The sequence below is a fragment of the Desmodus rotundus genome, chromosome 7 (genome assembly GCF_022682495.2).
Source record: "Desmodus rotundus isolate HL8 chromosome 7, HLdesRot8A.1, whole genome shotgun sequence".
Taxonomy (NCBI): domain Eukaryota; kingdom Metazoa; phylum Chordata; class Mammalia; order Chiroptera; family Phyllostomidae; genus Desmodus; species Desmodus rotundus.
In genome coordinates, this window is record NC_071393.1 from 92,836,777 (window position 1) to 92,863,188 (window position 26,412).

Consider the following 26,412-nt stretch of genomic DNA (forward strand, 5'->3'; position numbering starts at 1 on the left):
CTCGTGCCTCTGATGATGGATGTGACTAGGGCGGATCACTGGCCTCCAATGTCAGCAGCAGCTCATTTCTCCTTTCTTATGTATCCTTTGAGATGTGAATTTCTGCTTTTGGGAGTTCATGGTTCTGTTTTGTCCTCCTAACTTAAAAACTGCATATAGTGGGGGCTTTATTTTTAAGAAAGGAGAAAAATATTTTTTATGGGATGCATATATAGTATTTATATATAATTCCTTGTTTATTGAGGTCTTCAACATTGGTAGGATGCTCTGAGCTCTATGTCCTCATACCTTCCACCTCAGTACTACAGAGTCAAGTGTCTGCATTGGAACAGGAATCTAAGCCCCTTCCCCATTCCTAACACAGAAGGTATCTTCTGTTGCTGTTTGTGGCCACATGCTGTGTTTGCCCCAAAGCACCAGCTGGGACCCAGGGAATCTCAAGTTGAAAACTGATGTCTGCTTAATTCAGTCCCAAGGCCCTTCCTCTCTCATAACCATCCCTCACCCACTCTGTGATTTGTACTGTAGCCTTCCTCTGGACCTCAGTTTCCTCTTGTGTAAAACAGGGGCATCGCCTCCATGCAGGCATGTAATGAGACTAGTGATAAGGTATATATTAAGTACCTAACGCAGTGCTTGGAACTAAATGGACTCTTGAGAAGTGATAGCTATTTTTGTTAACGATAGCCTGTCCCATTATAGCTGTCAGCATTGCTTTCTGTTGAGGGGAAGAAAGGGTCTCAGGAGAGTATCTTAAGGAATATTTTTTGATTCCATTCTACAGGGTTATCTAGCCTGATGCTCATTTGTTTGGCTGCATTTCGTTCTTTGGTACAATTTGTGCTATAGCCATTCTGGGTTGATTTAAACTAGAGTCCTTAATTATGCAGGCAATAATTCCCTCGTTTAAAGGGTGTAGTCCCATGCATTTGAAATAAGGTCAGTTATCAAACCATGTTGATTCTTCTGCCCTTTTGTGATGGGCCTTTTTCTCTTTTACTTCATCGTGGCCTTAGGCGGTGGATAAAAACATCTCAAGTGATAGAGGAAGCAGAACCTCTGGCAATGTCATGCTAAAAAAACTGAGCATGTTGCTCAGGCAGTATTTCCATTATTGGAATTCTCCATTTTCTCCTCTAAGTCTTAGCCCCCCTGCTACTTTCTGGTACTTTACCCACAACACACATACACATGCGCACACACATATAGACATTAACGTGAGAGAGAAACATTGATCAGCTGCCTCCCGTGTGCACACCGACCAGGGATCGAACCTACCACCTAGGTATGTGCCCTGACCAGGAACTGAAGCTGCAACCTATTGGTGTGTGGGATGACGCTCCAGTCAACTGAGTCACCCTGCCAGGGCTGAAGTTGTCACTTTTTCCCTCTCGTTCTCTCTCACTAAAAAGTGAAGGCAGAGACGCCTTTCCTTATCAGCAATGGATTTTTTAAAAAAGAAAGAAAGAAATACCATGTGACCTTTGGTTGACTTCCAGAATTGTTCTTCAGGCCACTGTTTTTCAGTGTGGGTTGCAACCCCATTGGGTAATGAAGTCAATATAGTATATCCAGACCTACTTTTAATTATTATTATTTTTTAATGGAGGGAAAGAGAATAAATCAGAACCTAAGAGAATGGAAAATAGTGTCACATGTTCAAGAATAACAATGAGTTACGGTCAAGTGCTTTTTCCCCAAGCTTTTCTTTCAGTTATTTAAGTATGTATGTATGCTGTGATATAAGGAGTATTTCTTAAATGTGGGTCGAAAAAGCTAGAAAGCTACTGCTGTGACTGAATTTGCTGCTGAAGACTTTAAAAAATTTTTTAACCCAATTCTATGGAGGCTGTACTTAATCGGAGAAATCCCCTTTTTTCCCGTGAAAGAAAACTGGGCCTTTTAATTGTCAAGCCCTTGTGGATGGAGGGCATCACTGCTCGTTTGACTTGCTGGGGTGTTGTTGGGCTCTTTTGGGTAATGAGCTGATTGTCTCTTGTTTTGGTTTTCTGTTTTTTCTGTGTAAGTGGGCCCTGAAGCCGCCTGGTTGTGGAGCAATGGTAGAAGTTCGCACACGGCAGAGACGCTTGCAACGTACGCGTTTGTGGTCATTGCCAGTGTTTTGGGAATATTACTCTTTCTGAAGAAAAAAAACTGTCTAACTGACGTGAAGTACCCAATTCTTTGTTTTCTCCACTTGTGGTGGCAATTATATTGGTCCTCCTAATATAAGTATAGAATTGGTATTTATTTCCTTGAGTGTGTGTTTTAAAAAATCACCCGGACTCCTGAGCTCGTCTAAATTAACATATGATTTTAAGGACTAGATTTAAGATGTCTATTTATATTTACTTACTACTTACCGTGTTACATGATTTATTCTTTTCTCTAAAATTTAAATATTTTAGTGTTTATGTGTGTTTCTTTTCTTCTTCTTCTTTCTTCTTTTGCTTTTTGTTGCATTTATCACCTAAAGTTATCCAAATAAGTAACTTAATTTGTCAGTCATTAAGAAGCACTGCTGATCGGTTTGGAGATACGTGAATCTGATTGTATTCAGAAGTAGTTGCTCCCTGTCAGGAAGTGTTTATTGAGTGCCTGACATGTGCTTGGCAAACAGGAGGGAGGTTCCAGAAGCAGTGCTATGAGTAAAAGATGAGGCTCCTGCTTCTAAAGGGCTTTTAAAAAAAATTCATTCCTTTAAACATTTATTAATCACCTACTTAATCAGTGTCATGCTGTGCTAGATTCTCTGCCTAGGTCTAAGTGGAAAAGCAAAACTTATATAAAATAAGAATAATTAAATGTCATATCTAATATTTGTAAATTCTGCAGGAATTTGGGTAGAGAGTGAGCAGAGTCGGTTCACTGGAATATCTAGAGGACAGAGGAAGTCGAGTTACTGAATCTTAATGGGAAGGATGGAGATTATTCCAGACAGTGGGAGGATCCTGAAAAATGCTTAGAAGTGAGAATATCAGAGTGGAACGTGAAGGAGGCATTTCTGAGGGTGGGTACTAAGGAACTGTGCAAAGTAGGGTTGGATGTGTTTTGAGTGGGGCCGTGTATTTTAAGGGGGGTAATTGTAGAGTTCCATAAGCTAAAAAGGTACCCCCACATCCGGTGGGTGCTTCCAGTCTATTCTGGGACAAGGGAGGGATTATAGATAACTAACGAGGCTGAACTGTGAGTAGTGTGATGAAAGTATTAGAAGCAAAAAGCTGGAGTAACCGTGTCAGTGGCTACCCTTGAACTCTGTTGATACTGCTCTGGCTTAGGGCTCAGCAGCAGTGCTGACTCAGTGACACACTTCCTCTTTGGAAAGCCTGGCCCCTGGCTTGCCAGCAGAGGACACTCCCAGTTCACCAGGTCATCCTGTCCCGAACTGCCCAGTTGATTGTGATTGATTGTGAAGCTGCAAGATAGTAATGGCCAGGGCTATTTTCTACCCCCAGCTAGACAGGTTCTTAAATGGGCTTCTCCTTCAGGACCGGGTCATGGTTGGGGATCTATCTGTACAGGTGCCTGCCTTCTGCCCCAGGCTCACAAGTTAATGGTGGGACTGTTTTCCTCAATGCAGTTATTGAAAGTAATTATTAATCTTATCTCACATTTGATTCTTCACATTTATCTGAGTTTTCTGTCTGCTTATTTTTTTACCTGCTTGCTGTTTGTGGCAGTATCAGTCAGCTTTTGCTGTTACATAGCCCCCAAATCTCAGTGGCTTACAACAGTAACACACAGTCAATTCTTGCAGCTAAAGGTTAATTGTGTCCTTGGTCAGTTTTCCCTCTGACCCACTCCTCCCTCTTCCCCTGCCCAGACTGCTGGCTCAGGTGGCTGCAGACTGGGTTCAGCCAGTTGGAGATACTAGCAGGAGATTAGAGGGGAGGAAAAAGGGAGAAAGCAGGGTATTTCTGCTTTTCCCTTTCTGTCTCACATGGCTTCTCTGAGGCTCTAGATCCCATTGGACAGGCCTTCAGTGTTGTCAGTGACTCTAGGCCTTCAGCTCCCGTAACACCATCTCCTTTTGTCTAGCTGTCTTAGGGGTGGTCTTGGCTTCCTGCTGTTGCTAAACCTTTTACTATCTTCTGTTGCACTTGGCTCTCAGCAATTTTATGACTGTGTAACTAAGTCCTTGAGGTAAATTCCTTCTGTTGTAAAGTCTTGAAGTGCTTTTTTTTCCCTGATTAGACCCTGACTGATACATTGCTCCATAAAGGAGGTTTTCTTCTATCTTTTACGTGTTTTTTTCCTGTGGTGCAGCCTTAGAAATGGTATAAAATGATGATTTTATTACCCCACAAAATGTCTCCTAATGAAGCACTGTGATACAGTAAAAAAAGCACTGGGTTTGGAGCCCCAGAGATGCTACAGAACAGTCTACCAGCTGATCATATTTTAATTTTTTATGAGCATTTATAGTTATTTCCAATATCGTTTCTTTCTCATTATAAACAGAGAATTGGAAGGTGCAACTATAATTAGATAGAAAGCATTCATCTCCTAGAGGAAGAAATTTATGGGTATTTAAAAGGTAGCTTTCAAATGGCCAGGATGTACATTTGACCACTGGTAATACCCCGCGTATCCCAAACTTTCCTGTAGAACCAAGAGCGCGTTCCCTCGTGGAGCGTGTCGCAGTCCCTGTCTTGCTGGCTAATACAGGATAGATTTCATTCATAAGAGCTTTTTGCCCCTTCACCTGAACTTTCCTTATTTTGGACCTTGCTCTGGGGGAGAAATTTACTTTGGTTCAAAATAGGCTTGTAGTGATGGAGTCTTCCAGTTGGAAACATGCCAGGATGATAAGATCTATTTCAGATTAATCTAGAATAAGAATTCTTTATGGAGTGACTCTACTAAGCATACTCAGAGGTTTCAAAAAATGAATACCTGACATTCAGGTCCCCTCAGAGTGGACCCATTCTCCTTTTGTGATCTAGAGGTGACCGAGAGCTAGGTTCAGCTTTCTGTGCTATTGGGAACTGGTTCCTCACAGATCCTTTATAACCTGAGTTAGTACCTCCGGGGAGGACTCTGAAGGGAGATTCTGCTGTCAGTGCCACTTGAGTCACAGAATTCTCCTCCTTAGCAAGTATCCCAGCTCAGCCACTTACTAGCTTGTCATCTGGGATGAGTTTACTCGACCTCTCTGAGCCTCAGGTTTTTATTAGTGGAATGGGAGATGATGGCTATTTCCTAGTTATACCTGGCAATTGTAGGTACAACATAAATGGTAGCTCTTTAATAGATTTTCATCATGCTTATCATACAAAGGACTTTGGAGTCTGGGACTTAAGACCCTATACCTGAGCTACAGAGGTTTGCTGCACTTGCTGGCCATTGCTAATAATAACTTAAAAACTGATGGAGTTTTTAATATGACCATTCTTTGTAAATGTGATGTTTGCTCATTTTGATTTTCAGCTAGTCGTCAAAGGCACTTAGAGTTCAGAGAGAAGTTGCAACTTGATTAATACTGTAGTGTATAGCCCTGGCCAGGTGGCTCCGTTGTTTGGAGTTTTGACGTGTACGCCAAAAGGTTGTGGGTTCGATCCCCGGTCGGGGTGTGTATGGGAGGCAACCGATTGATGTTTCTTTCTCACGTCAATGTTTCTCTCTCTTTCTCTTTCTCTCTCCTCTCTCTCCCCTTCTCCCCCTTCCTCTCTTCCTGAAATCAATAAAAGCATATCCTTGAGTGAGGATTAAAAAGAAAAAAAAGACTATAATTTATATATTGGGGTGCCGGGAGGGAATGTGAAGGTGATAGAATAGTGAGTACTTAAAAAAAACAAAAAACAAAACCTGTCTTAAAGTTTAAGCCAAATTGGTTTCCAGACAATAGTGAAAAGTTGCTGTTGCCGTTTTTGCCGTTTGTGATAGACAAATGCCACTTGTTTACTCTCAGCCTTTAGGGAAATAATTATAATCTTGCTTGTGGGAATGACAATTAAAGCAGGCAGTTTCATATCTTAGAAAATCATGTTTTCTTTTGGTTCATCATCTGTTGTTAGTTCCTGCTCCTGAAGAGCAGGCCTTAGAATATTATCTTTAACAAAAGATGTAAGTATGATGTAGGATCTTCACATTAGGAGATTTTAGTGACTGCTAGCCTAGGAGCGGCCCGAGGCCTATAACTTTTCTTCTTCGTATTCTTTAGTGCCTAGTACAGTGTCAGGTTCGTGTTGGGCTCAATACTTCTTGTCAAATTAAATTTTAAAACTTTCTCTCTCATTAGTCAACTTGATTTTCATTAAGTGTGACTTCCATCTGACTAAGCTAAACCTCCTTGTTTCAAGTGGTTGAGAAATCTTCAGCCGTATCTTTTGTATAGCCCAAGCAAAGCGTGCCAGTTTCTGTTTCTCAGTCAGTTTCTATTTCTCAGTTCTATAATTTGAGAAGGGATTATACTCACACATGGGCTGAAGAGTTGGTTGCAAAGTCAGTATCTACAAGCATGGACTTCAACTTTGAGGCCTGCAAACGTTCATCCAAAGTAAATTAAAATCAGGTTTTTGGAATGTACAATTTTTTTTCTGTCACTTTCAGAAATTCATGAAAGAATAGCAGCCCAATGGTTGTGTTCTCTTCTGTTCCCAAAAGGGCCAGTGACGTTTTCCTTCACCCCTCTTCCTCATTCTGCTGACAGATCATTTGGGGGTAAAAATACACAGTCATTGTGTATCACGTTTCTTAACTGTTTTGCATCACTGTCGTATGCATTTCCTGACCTCATGACTATGCTGTCCAAAGCGGGAACCTAACATTGTGACCACCAGATGTGGAAACCCTGCCCCGGGCTTGCCTAAGGACATCCTTGAAATGACAGTGTGTCTGTACAATGATCATGTGAGTGGACAAGGCTGCTTTTGTTTTTCATATTAGTAACTGAGGGTTACAGTTAGGGCTCTACCAGTGTACTTTTGCATCAGTCCGAAACTGAGTAGGTAAATTTAACATTGTAAAATTCTACCTTTTCAGTTGCAGACGTAAAATTTTCAACTTGATGGTCATTTGTTTTGTTTAGTTTTTTCTCAGCTGTTTATAGATGGAAATACTCTGGCTCTAGTCAACCCTTACACACCTAAGAACCCAGAATTCTCTACCCTCTGCCCCTGAGTTCACTTTCTAAATAATGTATAAATACCTGATGTTTCTTTTTTCTAATCCACATCGTAACATGGGTCCTTATGAATAGAAAGATGAGTTAAAAATCGACAATGCAAGTGATTCACCAAGGTTACTTTTGCCCTTTGGGTGTGTGTGGAATTCACAGGGAGCCTCAGCTGAGCAGCTCCCAAAGTCCAAGGAGTTCACTTTATGGACACTTGCGCCGTTGCCCTCTCCTGGTTTACAACTGATTAGGTTAATTGAATATGATTAATAAATTATTGTATAGCAAACTCAGAATTGTCTGTGTTAATTAGTGACAGAGATAGCATGGAAAATGCAGTCTTCAGAGGATGCCTTTCCTCCTGGGTTTGTTTCTGCAGATGCCACAAAGTCACATCATGTGAAAGCAAGCTCACATTTCTTGATCCCTTTGTCTGTCTTCCACACGTTCTCTTCCAGGTGACAGGGGGAATTAGAGAAAGAGGAGCATTTGTCTGAGCTGTTTGGTAAATAATGATTGAAGTCTTCAATAAACAGGGCTCTTTCAGATGGAGTGTCTGAATTGTTTGGTGTGCTTTTTTTAATGCTGTTTTTTTCCTCCTCGTAGAAACAGCATTATACTCAATGGTAAGATTCTGCAAGAGCAGTCCTTCAAAGCTTATTTAACCCAGAATTTGAAGTATAGTTGTAGTGAGCACTATTTCAACTTCAGCATGTGTAATATTTTCTTCAAAATTGCTTAATGACAAAAATAATAGAAAAATAAGTGAAAATTTTAAGTTCATAATTTTGAAAATCACTTTACAGCAACATACCGTATGATAACTATTTTACTGTTTCACATGTTGCTGACCATATGCACATGTTTTCACATAGTTACCGACAGTACATTTTATGCTTTGCTACTTTTATAACATTATAACAAATACTTTCTAAGTTTCTGTATAATCTTGATTATAATCAAGGATTACTTTTCATAACTTCAGAATATTCCTTCACGGTGAAAAAGGCACAAAGCCTTCAGTGGGAAATAAGGGGAAGGGGTGTGTGTGTTTTGCAGGGGGGGCGGTGATATTTTCAAGGAAGTGTGTCTGTACTTACCTAAGAGAAGACATAGCTCTAGGTCATTCAGTCCCAGCTATTCTGTTGAGGAAATAAAGAAATAAGGGTCACTGCCCGCTAGGACCCAAGGTCAGACTAGAGACTTCCAAATGAGTCTTTGGTATTTTACATGTCTGTCATTGGGGTCAACTGCGTAATTATGACTTTGTTTTAAAAACATTTTATATTTGTAACTTTGTAAAACTTGACTGAGAAATACAGGTGCCAGTCATTCAGTGATCCTTAACATGCTTCTCCAGGATTTGGAAAGAACTATGTATCTTGAAAGAAGTGGGTAAAGGGAAATACAAGGTGAATAATTCTTTTATCCAAGACTGAGGGCCAGTCAGCAGAAACTGCAGTTAGTTTCTTGCTTTAACGCCTGAGGCCTCTTCCTTGCTATTGGGGGGGGATGGGGGAACTTTGGGGGACTTGGATAGAATGTTACACTTTGGAGTTGGTTTTATAAGAAACAAGCTGATAAAATATAATTTGAAATAATTTTTGGTCAGTTTTGGAGAAATTATTTTATGTGGCGCTGGCTGACTTTCCAAGCCATGATAGTATCAGTATAGCTTTTTAAAAATGGTCTCTTGTCAATATTGTTTAGGGTTCCTTCCTTCTCACACCCAACAATCATTGGGATTTGGAATTAAGGTGAATAATGACCGAATGTGAAGTCTACTCTAGCATATTTTGACAACCCACTCATTGTATGCTTTGAATATAATTATTACTCATCCTTTGTGCATTTGAAGTAAACAAATGGGCACTCGCTAGGGGACAATGGGGACAAAAGGAAGTGCTCTAGCTCCTTCATTAGTCCTGGCAGCTACTTTAAGTCTGAAACAGAGGTTAGAGAAGATCTTGGGTTTCCCAGCCCAGCTGTAACATTGTATTCTGTGTTAAAAGCCAAGTCAAGGAAGTAATTAGGTTCAGAATCTTTTATCACCCTATAAAGTTAGCAAAGCATTTTAAGTATTTAGAGATAGATGACTGCCATATATATATGAGAGATGAATAATTGGTTTGTAGAAGTGTTAACTGTTTACATGACATGAAGGTTAGAGAGTGTTGTTAACTTTAAAATTTTATTATAGGAAATTGTGTATGTAAATCAGGATGATACAATCATCAGTAGGAGTTTTTCATTTTTGATTGGGAAAAACTATAATCTGTGCCATTTTTGTTGATTTTCGTCTCATCCTTTTACTTGCATATACTCCATCTGTTTGTTTTAACCCTCCTCATTAGCAGCGGCTTATTATCATTATCCATCTGTCGCCCGGCTGCAGTGAGCTGTAAGTGCTGCTGACTTTTACTGTACTTCTGTGGCATTGATGTTGGTCTTGATCAACAAACGCCTTTTGTGCTAACTGGATTCAGAGCACTGTGAGTTTGCTGTCATGTTTATTTTATAATCTCTGATCACTCTCCTTTTATCCAGACAAAAGTCAGTAGGAGAAGAGGATGAGGGGAGGGGAGGTGGGTATACTGCAGGGGAGGATGATTCTTCTCTTCATCCTCCAGTAACCTGATACAGACACCCAACCCTAAAACACAAAACAAAACAGAATTGATTTAAGTTGGTGAGGAGAATTACTAAATTTTGCAATTCGCACCAGTATAAGCTGAAATCTTTCTTAAATAAATGATTTGGAAATTTTCCTGGCTAATAATAACATTGTAGCCAGGGTTTGTTTCCACCCTAATTGCTAACTAATATGTTACTTTGTAACAGCCCCTTTTGTTTTTCGGTTTTAAGAATTCATTCTCAAAGGGAGAAATATATATCATTTGTTTTTAGTTAGTTGGCACCATGTAGTATTGTTACTTTGTAATACCCCTGCCCGACCCTGCCCCCCCTCACTTTTACTTACTTCCAGATGAATGGAAAATATGGCACATGGTCAATACTTGGAAAGATCTAATAGATCAGTTTCACTGCATCTTTGGTGCAACACCATTGGAATATAGTTGTAATTTTTTCCAGTGATAATTCCAGTGATTTGGCAGTATGGTTTTCCCATAGCAATAGTATGTAAATTCAGGGATTTGCTTTTTTATCTTCATCTTTTGAATAACCACAATATTCCCTTCACCCTTAAATGAAACATACCTGACCCTGAGTTTTCAAAGTACAAACAAGGAAATCCCAGGCTTAGGAAAGTGGTAGTGACTCATACTGGAGGGGCTTGCCTGCTATAAAGGTATACTTTCTCAGAAACAGTAGATGGGACAGAGGAGATGCAGCTGAGTTCATTTAGGAACAGTTTGGTTCTTGAGATGCTCATGAATTAATAACAGGAAAGGGATGGAAATCTTAGAGGCATTCTGAATTTTTATTCTTCAAGTTTAATTCATAAATTAGGCTCTTTATGAAAAGAGGTTTTGCTGAAGGTAAAACATATGTTCGTTGAGAATTTCCAGAATCTACATTTTGACAACTTCAAGCACATTGCTGCTTCCAGATTGAGTAACACTTAAAGCACATTTCCTTTTGAAAGTGCAAGATTTGCAAAAGAGATTTGTCGTGTATTCATTTGGCTGTTCTCAAATGGTGAGCTGAAATCCTGCGTAATCTCTGCTGGCTCCTTAATCAGATTAAAATTCTCAGTCCTTCCTGGGGTTGTAGCTGTGTTACTACACTTTGTTTGCTATTTGTGTTCTTCTCTCTTGATATTTTGGTAGTTCTAGCATTTTAAAAACCTTGCATTTGTGATTCAACAAATAGTTATATTTTAGTAGTTTTTTAGTATGTAATGATTTGTTGTTTTTCCTTTTTATGTTCCCAAAGACATTTAAAGTGTAAATTAAATCTTTATATTTAAATCTATAAAGCCCTTGGAGACTCTCAAATATAGACATTACTTAAAACTATTCTTAACTGTACTACTTTTGTACCTGTCATGCATATGTTTATGGCTCAAAAAAGAATTACTAAATCCTCCCTAATTTCTAGAATTAGAGTTTATCTTTTGTTGGTGTGATTAGATTTTATGGATACAGCTCTCGTGAAAAAACCTAGAGTTGAATTTAATTCAGTAACAATTAGGAAATTCTAAAACAGTGGCAAGATGTACAGCTTTTTCAGCAGGAAGTGGTAATATGTGTCAATGTTGAGTTACTCCATAAATTGGGTTTAATTTATCACTTCCTACGCACAGAATGGAATGACCAAAGAAATCTGAAGAATTCTAGTCTTCCTTCTATCTTCTTAAAAAAAAAAAAAAAAACAACACTAGGTGCCCCTTTAAGGGCAAATTATATTCACAGACCACTTGTTAGCCCCCTTAAAAAAAATTCTCCTTGTCTTATGTTGGATTTAACAAAACTAACATATTTGGCTGCTACTGATCATTTCAAACTGTTGTTAAAGTGTCTTCTAAACTTACTTTTAAGTGTTTTTCCTTCTAAACTTTAGATTTTTCTAATTTTCAAACAAAAACCCCAGATTGTAAATTTGTATATAAATAAAACAAAAATTAAACTGTTCTAAATATTTGGTACTCAGTGAAAAAATGCTTTTATGAACTTACACAATGTCTATTTACAAAAGAGCAATGCCTTGAACTCCTCTCTTTGAATGTAATATTCTTAACTTTATTTCTACATTCATACATTTTCTCCAAGACCTGAACTTATTTTGAAAAAATATTTTAAAGCTTCAATCTACGACTCATATTTTTCCCTATTTCAGGAATCTATTTTTCTAATTAGAGATTTTATTTAATTATCCTAAAATCAGTTACCCTAACATTTTATTAATCTCCACGTTTAAGAGCCTGCAAAAAAAGTGTAAGCAAAATGTGGGTGTCAGAGTTGCAAAACTGGCAGGACCCATCTACACTGTGTCTGCATCATTAACAATAAACATCTGAGTAAGGAAGTGAACGTACCATTTCTTAAAGTAGATTTTAATATTTAGGAAACTTTGTTTCTGGAATATCTCTGAAATGTAAATAGACAAACCACATAACCCATATTCACATAACTTGGAATCACAGATATTGTTTCCAAATGTACTTTTGAAACAAAGTACATGTTTCCCTTTGTAAAAGTGCAGTCAACTTTTCTGTTTCTTAAAATGGGTCAAAGGGGATAGATAACCCATGTTTTTTCTTCACTAATGTTAAACCCAGCATTGGAATCTCCCATTGCTGTCATTCACTGGAAGCCTAAATGTCCCAGAAATCTGATTTTTTTTCATGGCTCTTTTGACTGCATCCAAATTGGACTTTGAAAAGAATTTCAGTGGGAACCAGGTGTTTAAAACCTCAGTTGAAGGTATCTGATGTTTCTTCACCCCTGATTTTCCTGGGCCAGGCAGCAGACTTCCCCATGGAAGCCAAGATAGCACACCAGACAGAAGGGAGAGCTCCGTGTGTGTGTGTGTGTGTGTGTGTGTGTGTGTGTTACACCACCCACAGGGCAAAAATGCGTCATGTCACAGCTTATGCTGAAGGTCAGGACAAGGCTGGCTCCAGAGAGTTAGCATTAAGGCCAGGAAAAAAGTCCTTCTTCCTACTCTTTCCCACACTCCAGCAATGGCATCCATTCATTCATTTACAAACCCAGGGGAAGCCTCCTTATTCCTTTGAAACAGAAAAGGTTATGTTATTAATATCTGTTGTCTGACTGATTTAACTTTCGTGTAAAAGAATTTTGTCAACCTGTTCCCTTTCCATGTTAAACTATATCTGATTTGTGAGGTGGTCCAGTACTGATCATTCCCAGTTCCTTTTCCCAGTCAGGTGTGTTAACTGTGGGCTTTAGTCAAGTTCAGCGTTTCCTTTCCTCTTGCGGCTGGTCAAGCCCTCCCTCCAGCTGCCTCCCTTTGCACCACAGGTTTCTGAGAAATATCTGATAAGCGGTGCTCTTCTCAAGTGCTGACTTCATAGTCCTCACTAAGCCTCACTGCCAGGTCTCTGCCAGCTCTTGTTCCTGTGAGTAGCCTGGACAACGTGCAGGCCTCAAGTAGGACTACTATACCGTCTCCTCAGAGTGGCAGGGCACAGCCCCTCCCCCAGCTCCCTTTTCCAGGCTCCCTCCTTCCAGCCTTCGGAATGAACAATCAGAACTCCTTTGTTCCTTCCCCAGAGTGCCACTCCCAATAGTGACCAAAAGAAGCTCCTATTCCTCCAGGCAAGGAAGGAAATGTCGCTGAGCCCCTGCTTAAAATCTGTGTAGCCAGGATCCCCAGCTGCCCGGAGCCCCTGATTTGCACCCTCACTTCTGAACTTGACCCAGTCTTGCTCTGGTTCACAGGCCTCTTTATATTGAATAGGGGCGGGAGAAGGTCGTGCCTCCCCACTGAATCTAGAAGGTGCCTTTCGTCTCTAAAATGTGGTTTGGTTGTTCTACTACCATGAATGAATGGGTGCCTCCATATGACATTTTTCTAGATAACTAATCATTGCTTGTTTAAAATGATGAACAATTCCAGGTATACAGAAGTACACCTAATATAAAACACTTCCACATTCAGTGCTACCATGCAGTAATAATAAATTACAGAGTTGAAGTCCCTAATTCTTCCTCTCCCACTTCTCCAGAGGTAACAGTTGCCCTGATTTTGTTGATAATCATTCTTATGAATGTTTTCATACTTAACGTATACCTAGATATATATAAAAATGATACATACTGTGGGTTTTGGTATTTTTGAAATTTTGCAGTAATGGTTTGACTGTACATTTCTGCAGTTGCTCTCTTCACGTAACGTCATTTTTAGATTCACTCCTGTTGAAGTGTGGCTGTTGTTCACTGCCCGTGAGCATTCCCTTATGTTCCAAGGTGTTCTCCTACCGTGGACATTTCTGTTGTTGCTAGGGCTTTGCTATGACCCTAAAAGAGGAAGCCTCCTCGGGAGAGGGGGCATTCTTATACACGTCTGGGTGGGAAGACCTGGCCTTTAAATACCGAAATTCACTTTTAACCCCTTTTTAAATTGGTCTTTGTGAGTCTGGATAAGGTGCTGTGTCTCTTGGGCCTCAGTTTCCTTAAGTACAAAGGGAATACTGGACTCAGCAATCTCTAAGGTACTTTCTGGGTCTAGAGATCTGTGATTCCTTAATGCTTGCTTCCCTGCCTCCTTATAGTGTATAACATGTATCAGGTAAGAACAACTGTTTAGCATGAGAATCAATTCAGAAAAAAAAAAAACATTTCTGTGTGTGTGTGTGTGTGTGTGTGTATTTAATTCAAAGTGAAAATGGCGTTGAGTCCTTTGGGAATGTTTTCTTATAATTTAGATTTCCTATTTTATTGACTAGATAAATATCAATGAGAAAACTGGCACTGCTTTCAAGCCATAAAAAAATTAACGGCAGGGCATGTTCATGGCATTGAACGTGGAAGCAGCACTGGAGTCCTGTCCCCGAGTGTAGCTGTTGGCTGTGTTGGCAGCTGGGCCGGCTGCACGCAGCCTGGTGGCTCACGGATTGCTCATGAGTTGGGATGACCCAGGGTCATCATTTTGAACATGAATTAGTATGATATGCTGCCAAAAGAAAATGATGCTTTCTAAAAGGCATTGAAATATGAAGGGCGTTGTAACCCAAAACATAGTGCCCTTCAGAAGCTGTTTTTTGAAATTATATAGTCCTTTTAAATGAAAGAAAAGAGAAGTTGCTCCCTTGTGGCAGGTCTCGCTGCTGTTGGTATGACAGCCCCTGCTGTTGCAGTCTCCTCGTTCGGGGCTAGAGAATAAGCCAGGTCGCTGGAACTGTGGGCTCGAGCACTCCCCTGGGTTTAGCACGGAGACTTCGTGGCAGCTACTTGGGTTGTTCCTTGTCCTTTTTCATCTTCACAGTTTCTGGTTTGTGGTGAACACCAGACGAAATTACCTTCAAAGAAGAGCTATAGTTATCACGAAATTTAATAACATTCATCATGCCAGGGTAGTAGGGGTAGCTGTTGTGATTTATCTGTTTCATATGGCTATGAATATAATTGTACTAATTAGATAGACTTGAGTATTATTCTAGCAGATAGGATTGATTCAACAGCTTTTCCGCTCTCCTACTTCTAGCAGCTCTGTGGATCTCGGGGGAGTGACCCAGCTCCAGGGATGGGCCCTGATTAACCTAAATTTAGGATAGGCTGAGGTTAATTTAATCTTGGGAACTGTCCATGCAGTGGTTGGTTCAGTAACTTAGCTCTAGCCCTCAGAACACAACAACTCCCATGGTTATAAATCGAAAAATGAGACATGAAGGAAAGATCGCTGGAGGCTTTGGGGAAACAGTTCTACACTTTTAAGAAAGAGGCACAGGAAGGTGATCTCTTTCTTCTTGGTATTGCTGTTGTGGTCAGGAACTGCTGTCAGCCAGAGGATGAAATTGATGCTCCCGGGAGGGTAGGGTCGAAGATGCTGCAGAGGAATGAGCTGGAACTCCTGGCCTGAGCCATCTCCGAATCCCGGTTCACCACTGGGCTTGTCACATAAGTCAACAAATTGCCTTGAGATGGTTTGACTTGGGGTTTCTGTTGTTTGCAGCAGAAAGCACCTAATTGATATCATTGTATTGTTATTCTTATGACTGGTTGTTCTTTTAATGCTGGAGTAGCCTCAGGAAGTTATTTTTCCTTTAAATTTTAAAGTGGTTATTCATCTATCGTATGTTCTGATATTATTGTCAAACTAATTGGAATATAAAGATCCTACGGTAGTATATCCCAAGAAAGCTTTGGCCTTCCATGGTTTTCCTAGCTCTCTCCCCACTTAGTAGCATTTAACCTTTGTGTAATTTCCTAAGAGTATTTAACCTTCCATTTGGTATCTACTGTGTACATGTTTCTGTGTGCAACCTACCTGGCAGAGAGGACAGAGCCCTTGCTTGAAGTCAGAGCACTTCAGAGCAATATGCTAATAAACCAAGTAACACAGGATGGAGTTACTATGCAAAAGCCAGGCCTTCAGGAAGCGATGGACATGGCTAAGTGGACCGCCGAGGAAGGAAGAAGGTAGAGGATGGCACGGGCAGAGAGGCATCCTCAGAGCAGGCTGCCGAGTGAGGTGGCCAGGCACATGCAGGGGGAGCACATGTGCAGCCCACGATGAGAAACAGAGGCTGCAGCTGGAGAGAGGCCCTGAGAGGTTCCGTGTCAAGAGGGGAGAGCGGTGTGCCCAGTGGGAAAGGCTGTATTGCCAGGGTGAGGAAGCCAGAAGTTGACTCCATGGCTTCTTAAACCGTGAGGGGCCATTGCCACAGGGATCGTTGAACGTTATTCTCACGGTGTCTTGCAAGGGAATCAGACCAGGGAGAGTGGTTGGCACAAGCGTCCTGGGAAGCTGTTACGTAATCCGTGCAGGAACTGACAAGAGCTGCAGGATAGCAGAATCTGAATGTGTGGAATCTTACATTTACATGGAATTTCAGAGTTCCCACAGCACAGTCGTATACATTATCTGATTTATCTGATGCATGCGCTCAATTTATTTTAAGGATGATGATATAGAGGTTCAGAGCAATTAAGTAATTCCCCAGAAGTTGTTAAATCTAGGTCTTTTGACTTCCAGGGCCAGTGCTTTTCTGTAATAATATAAACAACATTGTCCATTTTTAGTGAAATTCAAGTTGTGTTAATTTGACTGTGCCCTACAGCATATGTCTATCAAGTGGCTCTGACGGGGCATAAACAAAAGCTCAGTACCAGTTCACAACTCCTACAAACATTGAAAACTGCTGAAGAGTGAAAAGACGGTTAAATTTCCCAGATAATGGTAAAACCTCCTCGGATAACAGAAAGGTAATCCTTCGAACAAATACGAAAAACAAGAGGCTAGGTCAGTAGCAAGCTTCCTGAGTGTGTTAAATGAATGGAGAGTAACTGAGACTTCAAGGGAGCCTGAACATGGCTTTGTCGAATGAAAGTGGAAAAGTTGCCCCTGACTCCCAACTACAGGCAAAAACAACCGTGAAAGAACAGGAGTTGCAATCTCAGTAAGCCGCAATAAGGGCAGTGTTTCCATGAACAGGCATTCGATACACACATCTCTTACTTTGACTGTGAAGGAACTACTAACTGATGGAATGTTGGACATTAGCCTTCTGATTGAGAAAGTTAATTTTCCAGCTGTACAGTTGGCATTTTGAAAGTTATGTATTTTTTCTTTCTTATTATGGTTTTTAAAAACCACATAAAATAAAATTTATCATTATAGTCATTTTTTAGTGTGCAGTTCAGGAGTGTTAAGTGTAGTGATATTGTTGTGAGACAGGTCTCCAGAACTTTCTCATCTTTTGCAAATCCTAAGCTCTACCCATTAAACAGCAACTCTCTTTTATGCCCTGCTTCCTCCAGTCCCTGGTAATTACCATCCTACTTTCTGTTTCTATGAATTTGGAAAATCGTGATTCTTTTAAAATGTTATAGTCAAGGAACATTTACTGAGCACCTGTTGGTCATTGTTCTTGCTGCCTGGACCAAAAAAGAGATAAAGGATAGTGGAGAATCCCTAGAGGGTCTTTGTTACACTGGACTCAGAGATGTGTAAAAAGATAAACCACAATAAAAATCAATGCAGGGAGCACAGGGGGTCTAAGGGGACTAAAAGTGGTAATGCAAAAAAAATACAATAAAAATCATTTAAAAAAAATCAATGCATATTAAGTCTTAGATGGGCAATGGCCACAGTAAAAACCTGTGTGATACTAACAATAATATTCATACTGTTTTGCTAAGCTTTGCTTCTGCCACTGCTGACCCTGAGATACTGAGGTACCCAGAGGAAATGTGAGCCAGATAACCTGGGAACATTGGGTCTCTGATTGCTCTTGTTAACAGTAACGGTGGTTATTAGTGAGGAGGAGGAATATTGAGAAGCTGTCCTGCTAGATTAGCTTGGGTGTGATTGTTGTCTATTTCAAGGTACACAAGAGTACCTACAAAGAGTCCCTGGGGGAAAAGTGCCACACGGAGCAGAAGGGCAAACCCCGCTTGGTTTGTGCCTAGGCATCAGATGAGGCTGGAGCTGGCAAGCAGCCTTTCCGGATGCCCTCAGTGCTGATGTGCAGAAACGTTGTGGTGACATAGCAGTGGAAGGGTTCAAGGCAGTTTAGAGGATACATAAATGACATGTGTTTTTTGACATGTCTTGGAAACCACTTCATGGGGTTCTGTATAGAATGCAAAAGAATTAAAACAAAAAAAACAAGGATGAGTAGCCAGATGATGAGAATTTAGCAAATTGCTGCCGAGTAGTATTCACTAACAGTTCCCTTCGGAAAGAGTAGCGGCTCGTCCCTGATAGAGCAAGCTGGTGCTTGTCCAGGACTTTGTGGTACTTTGTGGATGAAACTGCTAAGTTTTAAGCTACCATGGTGGGGGGGAAATAGGTGAGGGAGGGCTTGAGTCCCAAATGACTTTCACGTGCTACCTGTCAGCCCCGCTGAGTGCTTCTGAACTTTGGCTTCAGGTTAGAATAAATTAGCCAGGGAGCTTTGAAAATTATTGTGCGTAGACTTTATACCCTTGACCGATTAAGTCAGAATCTCAAAATTTTGGGAAGGGATCAGACCTAGTTATTAAGGTTTTTTTGTTGTTGTTTTTTATTTTTTTTTTGTTTTTTAAGTTCCCCCAGGTAATTCTAAAGTGCAGCCAGGGCTGAAACTATTTTAGTTTTTCAGCTCTAGCCAGTAAGATGAGGGGAAACATTTATTAAGATGTATGTAAAACACTTCTTAACTACACTAAATAAATATACAGGCTTTCCCAGCCACCTCTCAAACAGGCAGGGTTTTTTTGTTGGGTTGGTTGCGGTTTTGGGGGGCTTAGCCAGTTGAAGATTTTAAAGAAACAAGTGGAAGGAGGTGAAGGAAGACATTGTGAAGAGGCCCCATGGCCGTCTTTAGGGACAGATGGGGCACGAGGGTTGAGAAACATTATTTATATGTATTTCAGGAAGTAAAAAATACGGCATGTTCTCAATCTTCTAAATTATGTAACCTTAAAGGATGTGATCCATTTATGTCAAAATAATGAGGCATATAATACGTTGCATTTAACATGTGTGGGAATTCTTTGCAGGGTAATTAGCATTCCTTTCTTCAGCCTGTATTCAGAGGAAACATACCATTCACACCCTGTGTTCACATTTTCCAGGGCGTTGGAGAGCTTTTTTTTTTCAATAGAAATCTTTGTCCTTTTCCTAATAAGACTTGGATTATATTTGAAGAAATTTAGAATGTCTTTCTTTTCTTTTTTTCTGGCAGGAATTGATTTTAAAATCAGAACGATAGAGCTAGATGGAAAGAAAATTAAACTTCAGATATGGTAAGTAAATATAGATACATACACAGTTTCTACTTTAGTCAGGAATTGAAAGTGGGAATTAAAATGTGGATCGTGATAAATTAGAGGTATTCTGTAATACCTAAAATGTATTTTCTTTATCAGAACAAAGGGGAAGTGAGTAGATATTCAAAGGTCTCCCTACTAAGAGTTGGAAAGGTAAGGAATGATATCGCTAACTCATAGCCAGAAGATATCTGAGAACTCATTCTTCCCAAATGCTAATTTTATAGGGGAGGAAACTAAATTCTAGATGAGCATAAGTTACTTCTTTATTGTAGTTGTTACAGCTGGGAAATCAGGAACCCTGAACAGGAAGTGCAGATCCACTCTAGTCAGGACTACCTCTAAATTGAGGGCTGGGGCCAGTTGCTTCCCTTCTTAGGACCTGCTTTCCCTCATATGTAAATTGATTGATTAGATTGGTAATATCTGAGTTCCCCTCCAGCTCTGATATTTACTTGCATAAACCTTCTCATTATATTAAAAAAAGAGGAACATTGGACTAGGAAATAATGGAGAAAAAAAAGTCATACTTCTCATCTCTCATGTTGCAATATGCAAGGCAGAGATCTTAAGATCAGCCAAATCTGACCGGTTAATTACTGAAGAATTTGTCAAACTACAGTGAATAAACTACATGTTCTTCCAGATTGCCAGGTTGAATATTTTTGGATTGAACTCAGAAACTCTTCATAGATTTTCTTTTAACCTCCTATAAACTGGTTTAATTTTTTTCAGTACAGGGCCTTCCATGGAGCCATATGGGTTTGGAGCCTTGGGAAAGGTTTTTGATGCTGTTTGCTGATCCCACGTGTGATGATGACAGCAGTAGAGAAGTAGCTTAGAGATGGAGAGCTACGCAGACTGCACAGGGTGGAATAGCGAAGTAATATGTACGAACTTATTTCTTAGGCTGTTTTTCTTCTTCGCATCTCAGAACAGGGATAGAATTAGAACATTATATTGAAATTCACTAGCCCTTCTTTTAGGACGAGGAAACTAGGACTTAGTGTAGTTAAGTCCATCTCCAGGCATATGTCTGGGTTAGGGGGAAAGCTCAGACAACTACCCAAGTCTCCTGGAACATTGTGCCAGCTTCATATACGAGTATGCCAGTTCCTAGTACATATCTTCAGAAAACATCGTGAAGGTTACCATAGGTTACCCTTTTCATTTATTGGCATTTAGTAAGAAGCCAAATATTTTAAACATATAAAACAGTTTTATAAGGGGAAAGCAAAGAGAATTTCTGATTCTGTGTTGGATAGTCCCGATCATAGCAATAGAGAGTGCTTCCAGGAGCCTATGGGTGATCAGCTAATTAGAATTTAATATAACATCATGGCTCTACGTAGGGATATTCTCAGCAGCAAAATGGTCTCTGTTTACCCATGTTTTGCTGTATATCATGCATACCCACATTTTTGGCCCAAACTTTCAGGGAAAGAAATCTTTTGTTTTAATTAAATATTAATTTATTCATAGAAACAAAACTGATGATCATATTCCAGGGTATTATTTTGCATACGGATATCATTATTGCTTTCTAGAGTTATACTTTTAACACGTAAGCATAAATAAAAGAATTAAAAACATTTATATAGATACAGAATTAGTACTACCCATGTGTAATGCACAACCTTATTTTTCCCTCAAAAATTTGGGCAAAAAGGTATGCATTATACCTGGCAAGATATGGTAGTCTTCGTGACACGTAGTACAGAAGGGCTTCCCCTCCCACCTCGTTGCAGAGCTGGCTCTAAATCAAGTAGTGTGTTAGAATCAAAATATGGTTGGTCTACTCAAAGGTGCTTGGTTTGTATTTTCTCCATGGCTTGTCTGCTGTGTACCAAATACGTGCCTGTGTAGCTAATCCTGGACAGCGACCAAAGGGTTGGACTGTGAGGTGAGGCCTGGCCCTGCAGTAAATGGCCAAGACAGGGGGCTTGAGTCCCATTCAAGGGTATGATCTGATAGGGGCCGAACTGGGACCGCAGGCCACCCACAGGCCACCCGAGCCCGTTTCCTCTACTGCAGAGCAAGGGTGGTGGTAACACCACACACTGGGCTGTGGCGGGCATCGTGGGAGAGCATTTTCTAAGCTAGACATAAGTATTAAAGGATTTACTGTTCTTAATTTACCGTATTTTCTTTGGGCCTTCATCTCTTGTTTGGGTTCGGGATGCATTAGATTTCTAGCTTATTTTCACAAGTGCCTCTTTCTCTCCTTCGATTAAGTTGTACAGCTTAGAGTGTCTTAGTAGCACAAGGAGTGAATTAGTTCTGCTGGTAAGTGGCAAATTCAGCAATCGTGATTTTCCCAAATATCAAGAAAACTTGACCTGCTTTATAGGGATTACTTCAATAAATGTAATTGGAAACCTTTGTATTTTTTAGAATATATTCCAGTGATATGCCATCAGCTAAAAAGCAAGAATATACAAATGCTTCTATAGTTTTGTGGTGGTGTTCATGTTTTAAAGTCTTTGGAAACATCGTCAACAATTAGGTGTTGAACGCCAGGTTCCCATTTAATTATGGGCTCCGTGGCTGGAACAGTTCGTGGGGAGATCCATTTTAATGTGCTCTGCTGAGCAGCATTCACACGGTAGGATGTCCAGCCCAGTTGCTTTCTTCGTACAGAAATCAGAGTTTCGCTCAAGAGAGCAAAATGCTTTAATCATTAGGCATTTATAAAAAGCATTCTAACTACCTCTAGGAGTCCAGGGATGTAGAACTTTTCTCTATTCTCTCCCACACGTGGTTGACTAATGCAGCATGCCAGCTCGTAGCAGGCCATGGATTTTCCTGTTGCCGCTTTTATCATCAAGGTCCAACTTTTTCACCCAAGTCATTGTGAGCTCTTGACAGGCTCCTGTGGCCACTGCCGCCTCCAACTCACAGACACACAACAGGCTCCCTTTGTATTTTATTGCCCTTTTTCCTGAAACCACTGCATTTGTGAGCAAACCAGAATTATCTCTCCTGCAGCTTCGGGTCTCTCCTCAGTCATGCTGGTGATGCCTTTTAAAACCACTCTCTCCTTTGTTTAAAATTTTAGGGACACAGCGGGCCAGGAGAGGTTTCGAACCATCACGACAGCGTACTATAGAGGAGCCATGGTGAGTGTGTTTTGGGCTTTGTAACTCTCAGGTGAAAGTAAAACACGAATATTCATTTGTCAAAGCTTATAGGACTCAAGCTAAAGTTTAGTACAATGGGGAAAAGAGATTTTTTGATGCAAAAAAAATGTTTTATGTTTAATTTAGTACCTGTGTACTTTGCCATTAGTTGTCATATATTAATAGGTAATTAGCTTTGTAGGCAATTAGCCTGAGTGATTATATATTTTTGTGATTTTTCTTTCTGTTAATATCCTAGCAAACCATAAGCTTTGTGAGTAAGTATTCATTCCTCACCCCTATCAACATTCAGCCTGCCACTATCATTCCTTATCTCTCAGCAGGTCCACAATATCCACTCTTAATGGCTCCGCTCTGTGGATTCTCCCCCACCAGCACCTACCAGCTGGCTAGGAAGCAGCCTAATCATAGGTGACTCTTTGAGGTTTAGAATCTGGTGAATCTTGACTACCAAGTCCTTCTTTGCTACATGCTAGCCTTATCCTTGTTTGCATAACCTCATCATTTGTCTATTTTCCATCCTACGGCTTCATTTATATAACCATATATACTGCTCGTTGGCTCAAAGCAGATTCTGTGTGGTGCTGGGAGTACAGTGGTGAATGAGGCAGTGGTGATAGAAGCAGAGCTGTACTGAACCATGTCTAGGGTGTCAGGCCCAGACCAGGGCTTTATCTCTGGCTTTTAGGCCTCAGCCAAGGACTAGTCAGGAGTTTTGAATTTTGATGAAACTCAGTGTACTCCGAGAATCTTAGAAGGCTGAGTAGTCGAGATCATGAAACTCAACCTAGTAGACTGTGGGTACCAGCTGCCATCACACCCAGCTTATTGTTGAAAAGTCTTGTGTTCCTGGGAGTGGTGTCGGGGTGACAGAGCTGTAGGGCTGATAGCTGTCCCCTTGCTTTCAGGAACATGTGACCTGAATCCACAGGTCCCTCCATGCTGCCCTCCCTTCCTCTTCCACTGCCACTCACCCTCTGTTATTTGAGTACCAGTAATTCACCCCCACAGAAATATTGGGTATTCCTTTTCAAAGCTATCACCTTGGCACTATACACCGCTGAACATTTTATGTGTATATATTCCCCACTCTTCACCCTTGTAATACTTTTACAATTGTGGAAGGTCATCATTTTAAGCAAGACAGTTGTCAGCTACTCTCTATTTTGCTTAGATTATAATCAAAGGGAAGGGACTTATCTTCTGTGCCAGGAAGAAGTTTGTTTATTTGTTGTCTGTTTTCCCCAGGGATGATTTTAGGGATAAATAAGAACCTCTTAGTAGGGATTGTTTAGAATACTGTATTTTGCTATGTATAACAAGCACTTTTTGGCCAAATTTTTGAGGGAAAAATAAGGATGCACATCATACATGGGTACAAGGATTATATGTCATGGGTATAATAATCTCATGTACAATGTGCAGAAAGCGTGGGTGCATATTGTACGTGGGAACACACTATCCACAGCAAAATACGGTGGTTTATAGGTAATTTTGATTAGAAGCATCTTATAAATACAAGCTTTTCTATTGGCCAGTTTTTTTATTTTCCAGGAGTGATGTGTTGACAACACTTGCCTGCTTGTTTTCACTAGAAAGCGGGTAGGAACACTGAGAGTGTAGAGCGTGTTCCCCTGGTTAGCTGGCTCTGGTTCACGGTATGAGGAAAGAAGGCATCGAAACATGTTCTTTAATTTGGATTTGAAGATTGTTTTTCACTTATCTACTGCCTAGTCCTTCTTCACATTACTTCAAATACTTAGAAATTGTTTTTTTCTAAGATAGTATTGTCTTTTCCACTTTGAAGGTAGGCATTTTTGTTTCTTTTGTTCTGCTGTAATGGCAGTGCCTGACACGTAGTAGGTGCTCAATAAACCCTTGCTGAAGGGGTGAGTCCGTGGAAAATTTCAGGCCCAGAAACAATTTTAGATAAATCCTCAGGAAATGCTGCTCTACTGGAGTCCCGGATCTGCAGGCTACCCGTTCCAGTGGCTCGTGGAGCCCTCACGTTTCACTGGGGCCATCGTGTTGTTACTGGGGCGCATTCTCGTTACAGCAAGCGGTGCTTCCGCCAGGCTTAGCTGGGTCGGTTTAGGTATGCAGCACGCTGATGAGCACTACACTGGAGTCCGCCGCCATCACAGAGTCTTCCGGTTTATTTTAAACTATTCACAACATTTATAGGCAGGCATAACAGTAACCCTGATGGACAGTCAGGCTTTTGGAGAAAAGGACCATATCATTGCGTTGTCAGCATTTCTCATAGATGAACACTGTCTTAAGAACTCTAAGGAAACTGTCGTTATAGGTACATATCAGATATATAAAATTTTAACAAGTATACTTGAGTTTGTATTTCCATCTGATTTATAATATCAGTTTGCATACATAGGAAATAGTGAAAGGGTTTCTGCTGTTGAAACCAAAGATATAAATTAAAAATAGCTGCCATTTTATTGAGTCCAAGCTGTGTCCTGCGTTCTAAGTTAAGTACCTTGTACGTAATATCTCGTAGATTCTCAAAAGAATCGAGTGTGGAAAACATGCTGTCCTCATTTTACAAATGAGGAATGGAGACTGAGAGGGATAAAATAACATCTCTAGGATCTTGGAGGACGTGCCTCTGACTCCAGAGCCTATGTCCTTACCCACTACACAGCACTCAGGCTTCCTGTGCGAACGCCGGAGTGCCGCTCGACAGACACACGGCAGTACGGGCCAGGGTTGTCCGTGCGGCCCAAAGGGTGGTAGAGCTATAGCAATTATTTGGTTAATGTTAATATTACAGGCAGCTAAACACTTTGCATCAGGAATTATTCCGATTCAGTTTTGAGGGGTTTGTTTTTGTGGTAAATATACATAACATAAAATTTCCCATTTAAGTATATAGTTCTTCACTTTGATTTTTTTTTTAATTATTTACATTGACAGTTGTAAAAATCTCTTTTACCATGTAGCCAAAGTGAAATGTTTGCATTTCAGGCTGGGAGGAGGGAGGATAGAGGATATTACTGTTTGTTATTTAAACAATAATACATATTTTTCTGGTTGTCAAAAGGTTACATATAGTACAGAAAACTTTGAAAATCCCAAGAAATCATCCAAAATAGAATAGGTGATCTTACCACCCTGAGACAGCTTCTGTTAACATTTTCTTGTTTCCTGGATTGTCTGTCGATGTGTACATTTGTACTGCATATGATTTATTTTTATTTCCATTTGCATTTTATATTTATTTACAAAGTTGGAAGTCAGACCCGGAAGGACGCTGCCTGCGTCCTTAAAATTAAGAAATTTTAGTTTAATTCCGAGTACCGTGGAGAGGGGGCAATGAAGTGATGACTAGTGTCCTTACGGAGAGTGGATTAGCAGTAGTTAAGAATGAAAGCAGGGGACCATTAAAGACTGTGACAGGAGTCCAGGTAAAGGTTAATTGCTAAGAGTACGAATAAGGCAGTGCACGTGTGTGCGGTTGGGGCGGTTGTTGGGCCTGCGGGACTTGGTGACTGACTGACTATGAAAGCGAGTACTCCCAGGGGTCTGCTTGGGCTGACCGTCAGGATTGTATTGCCCTTCATCAAAACGAGAGTACAAGAAGGAAGTGAAGATTTGGAGGGACGAACACAACCTCGTGTTTTACTTAGTTGAGTTTTCAGTGACCACAAGAGGACACCTGGGAAGTGATGTCCAGTTAGTGGTCTCCAAGTCACATCTGACCCCTGTCTCTTTGGTCACATCTTATGCTCTTCTC

General features: G+C 40.4%; 1 protein-coding gene across 1 annotated transcript in view; it reads left to right on the plus strand.

The window, feature by feature from the left end:
• Positions 1-26,412, plus strand: part of RAB8B (RAB8B, member RAS oncogene family) — a 57,582-nt gene that overhangs the window by 21,083 nt on the left and 10,087 nt on the right. Inside the window, exons 2-3 of the mRNA XM_024567992.3 lie at positions 19,437-19,497; positions 22,580-22,640. Coding sequence (XP_024423760.1) covers positions 19,437-19,497; positions 22,580-22,640 — 122 coding nt within the window. The remainder of the gene's footprint in view (positions 1-19,436; positions 19,498-22,579; positions 22,641-26,412) is intronic.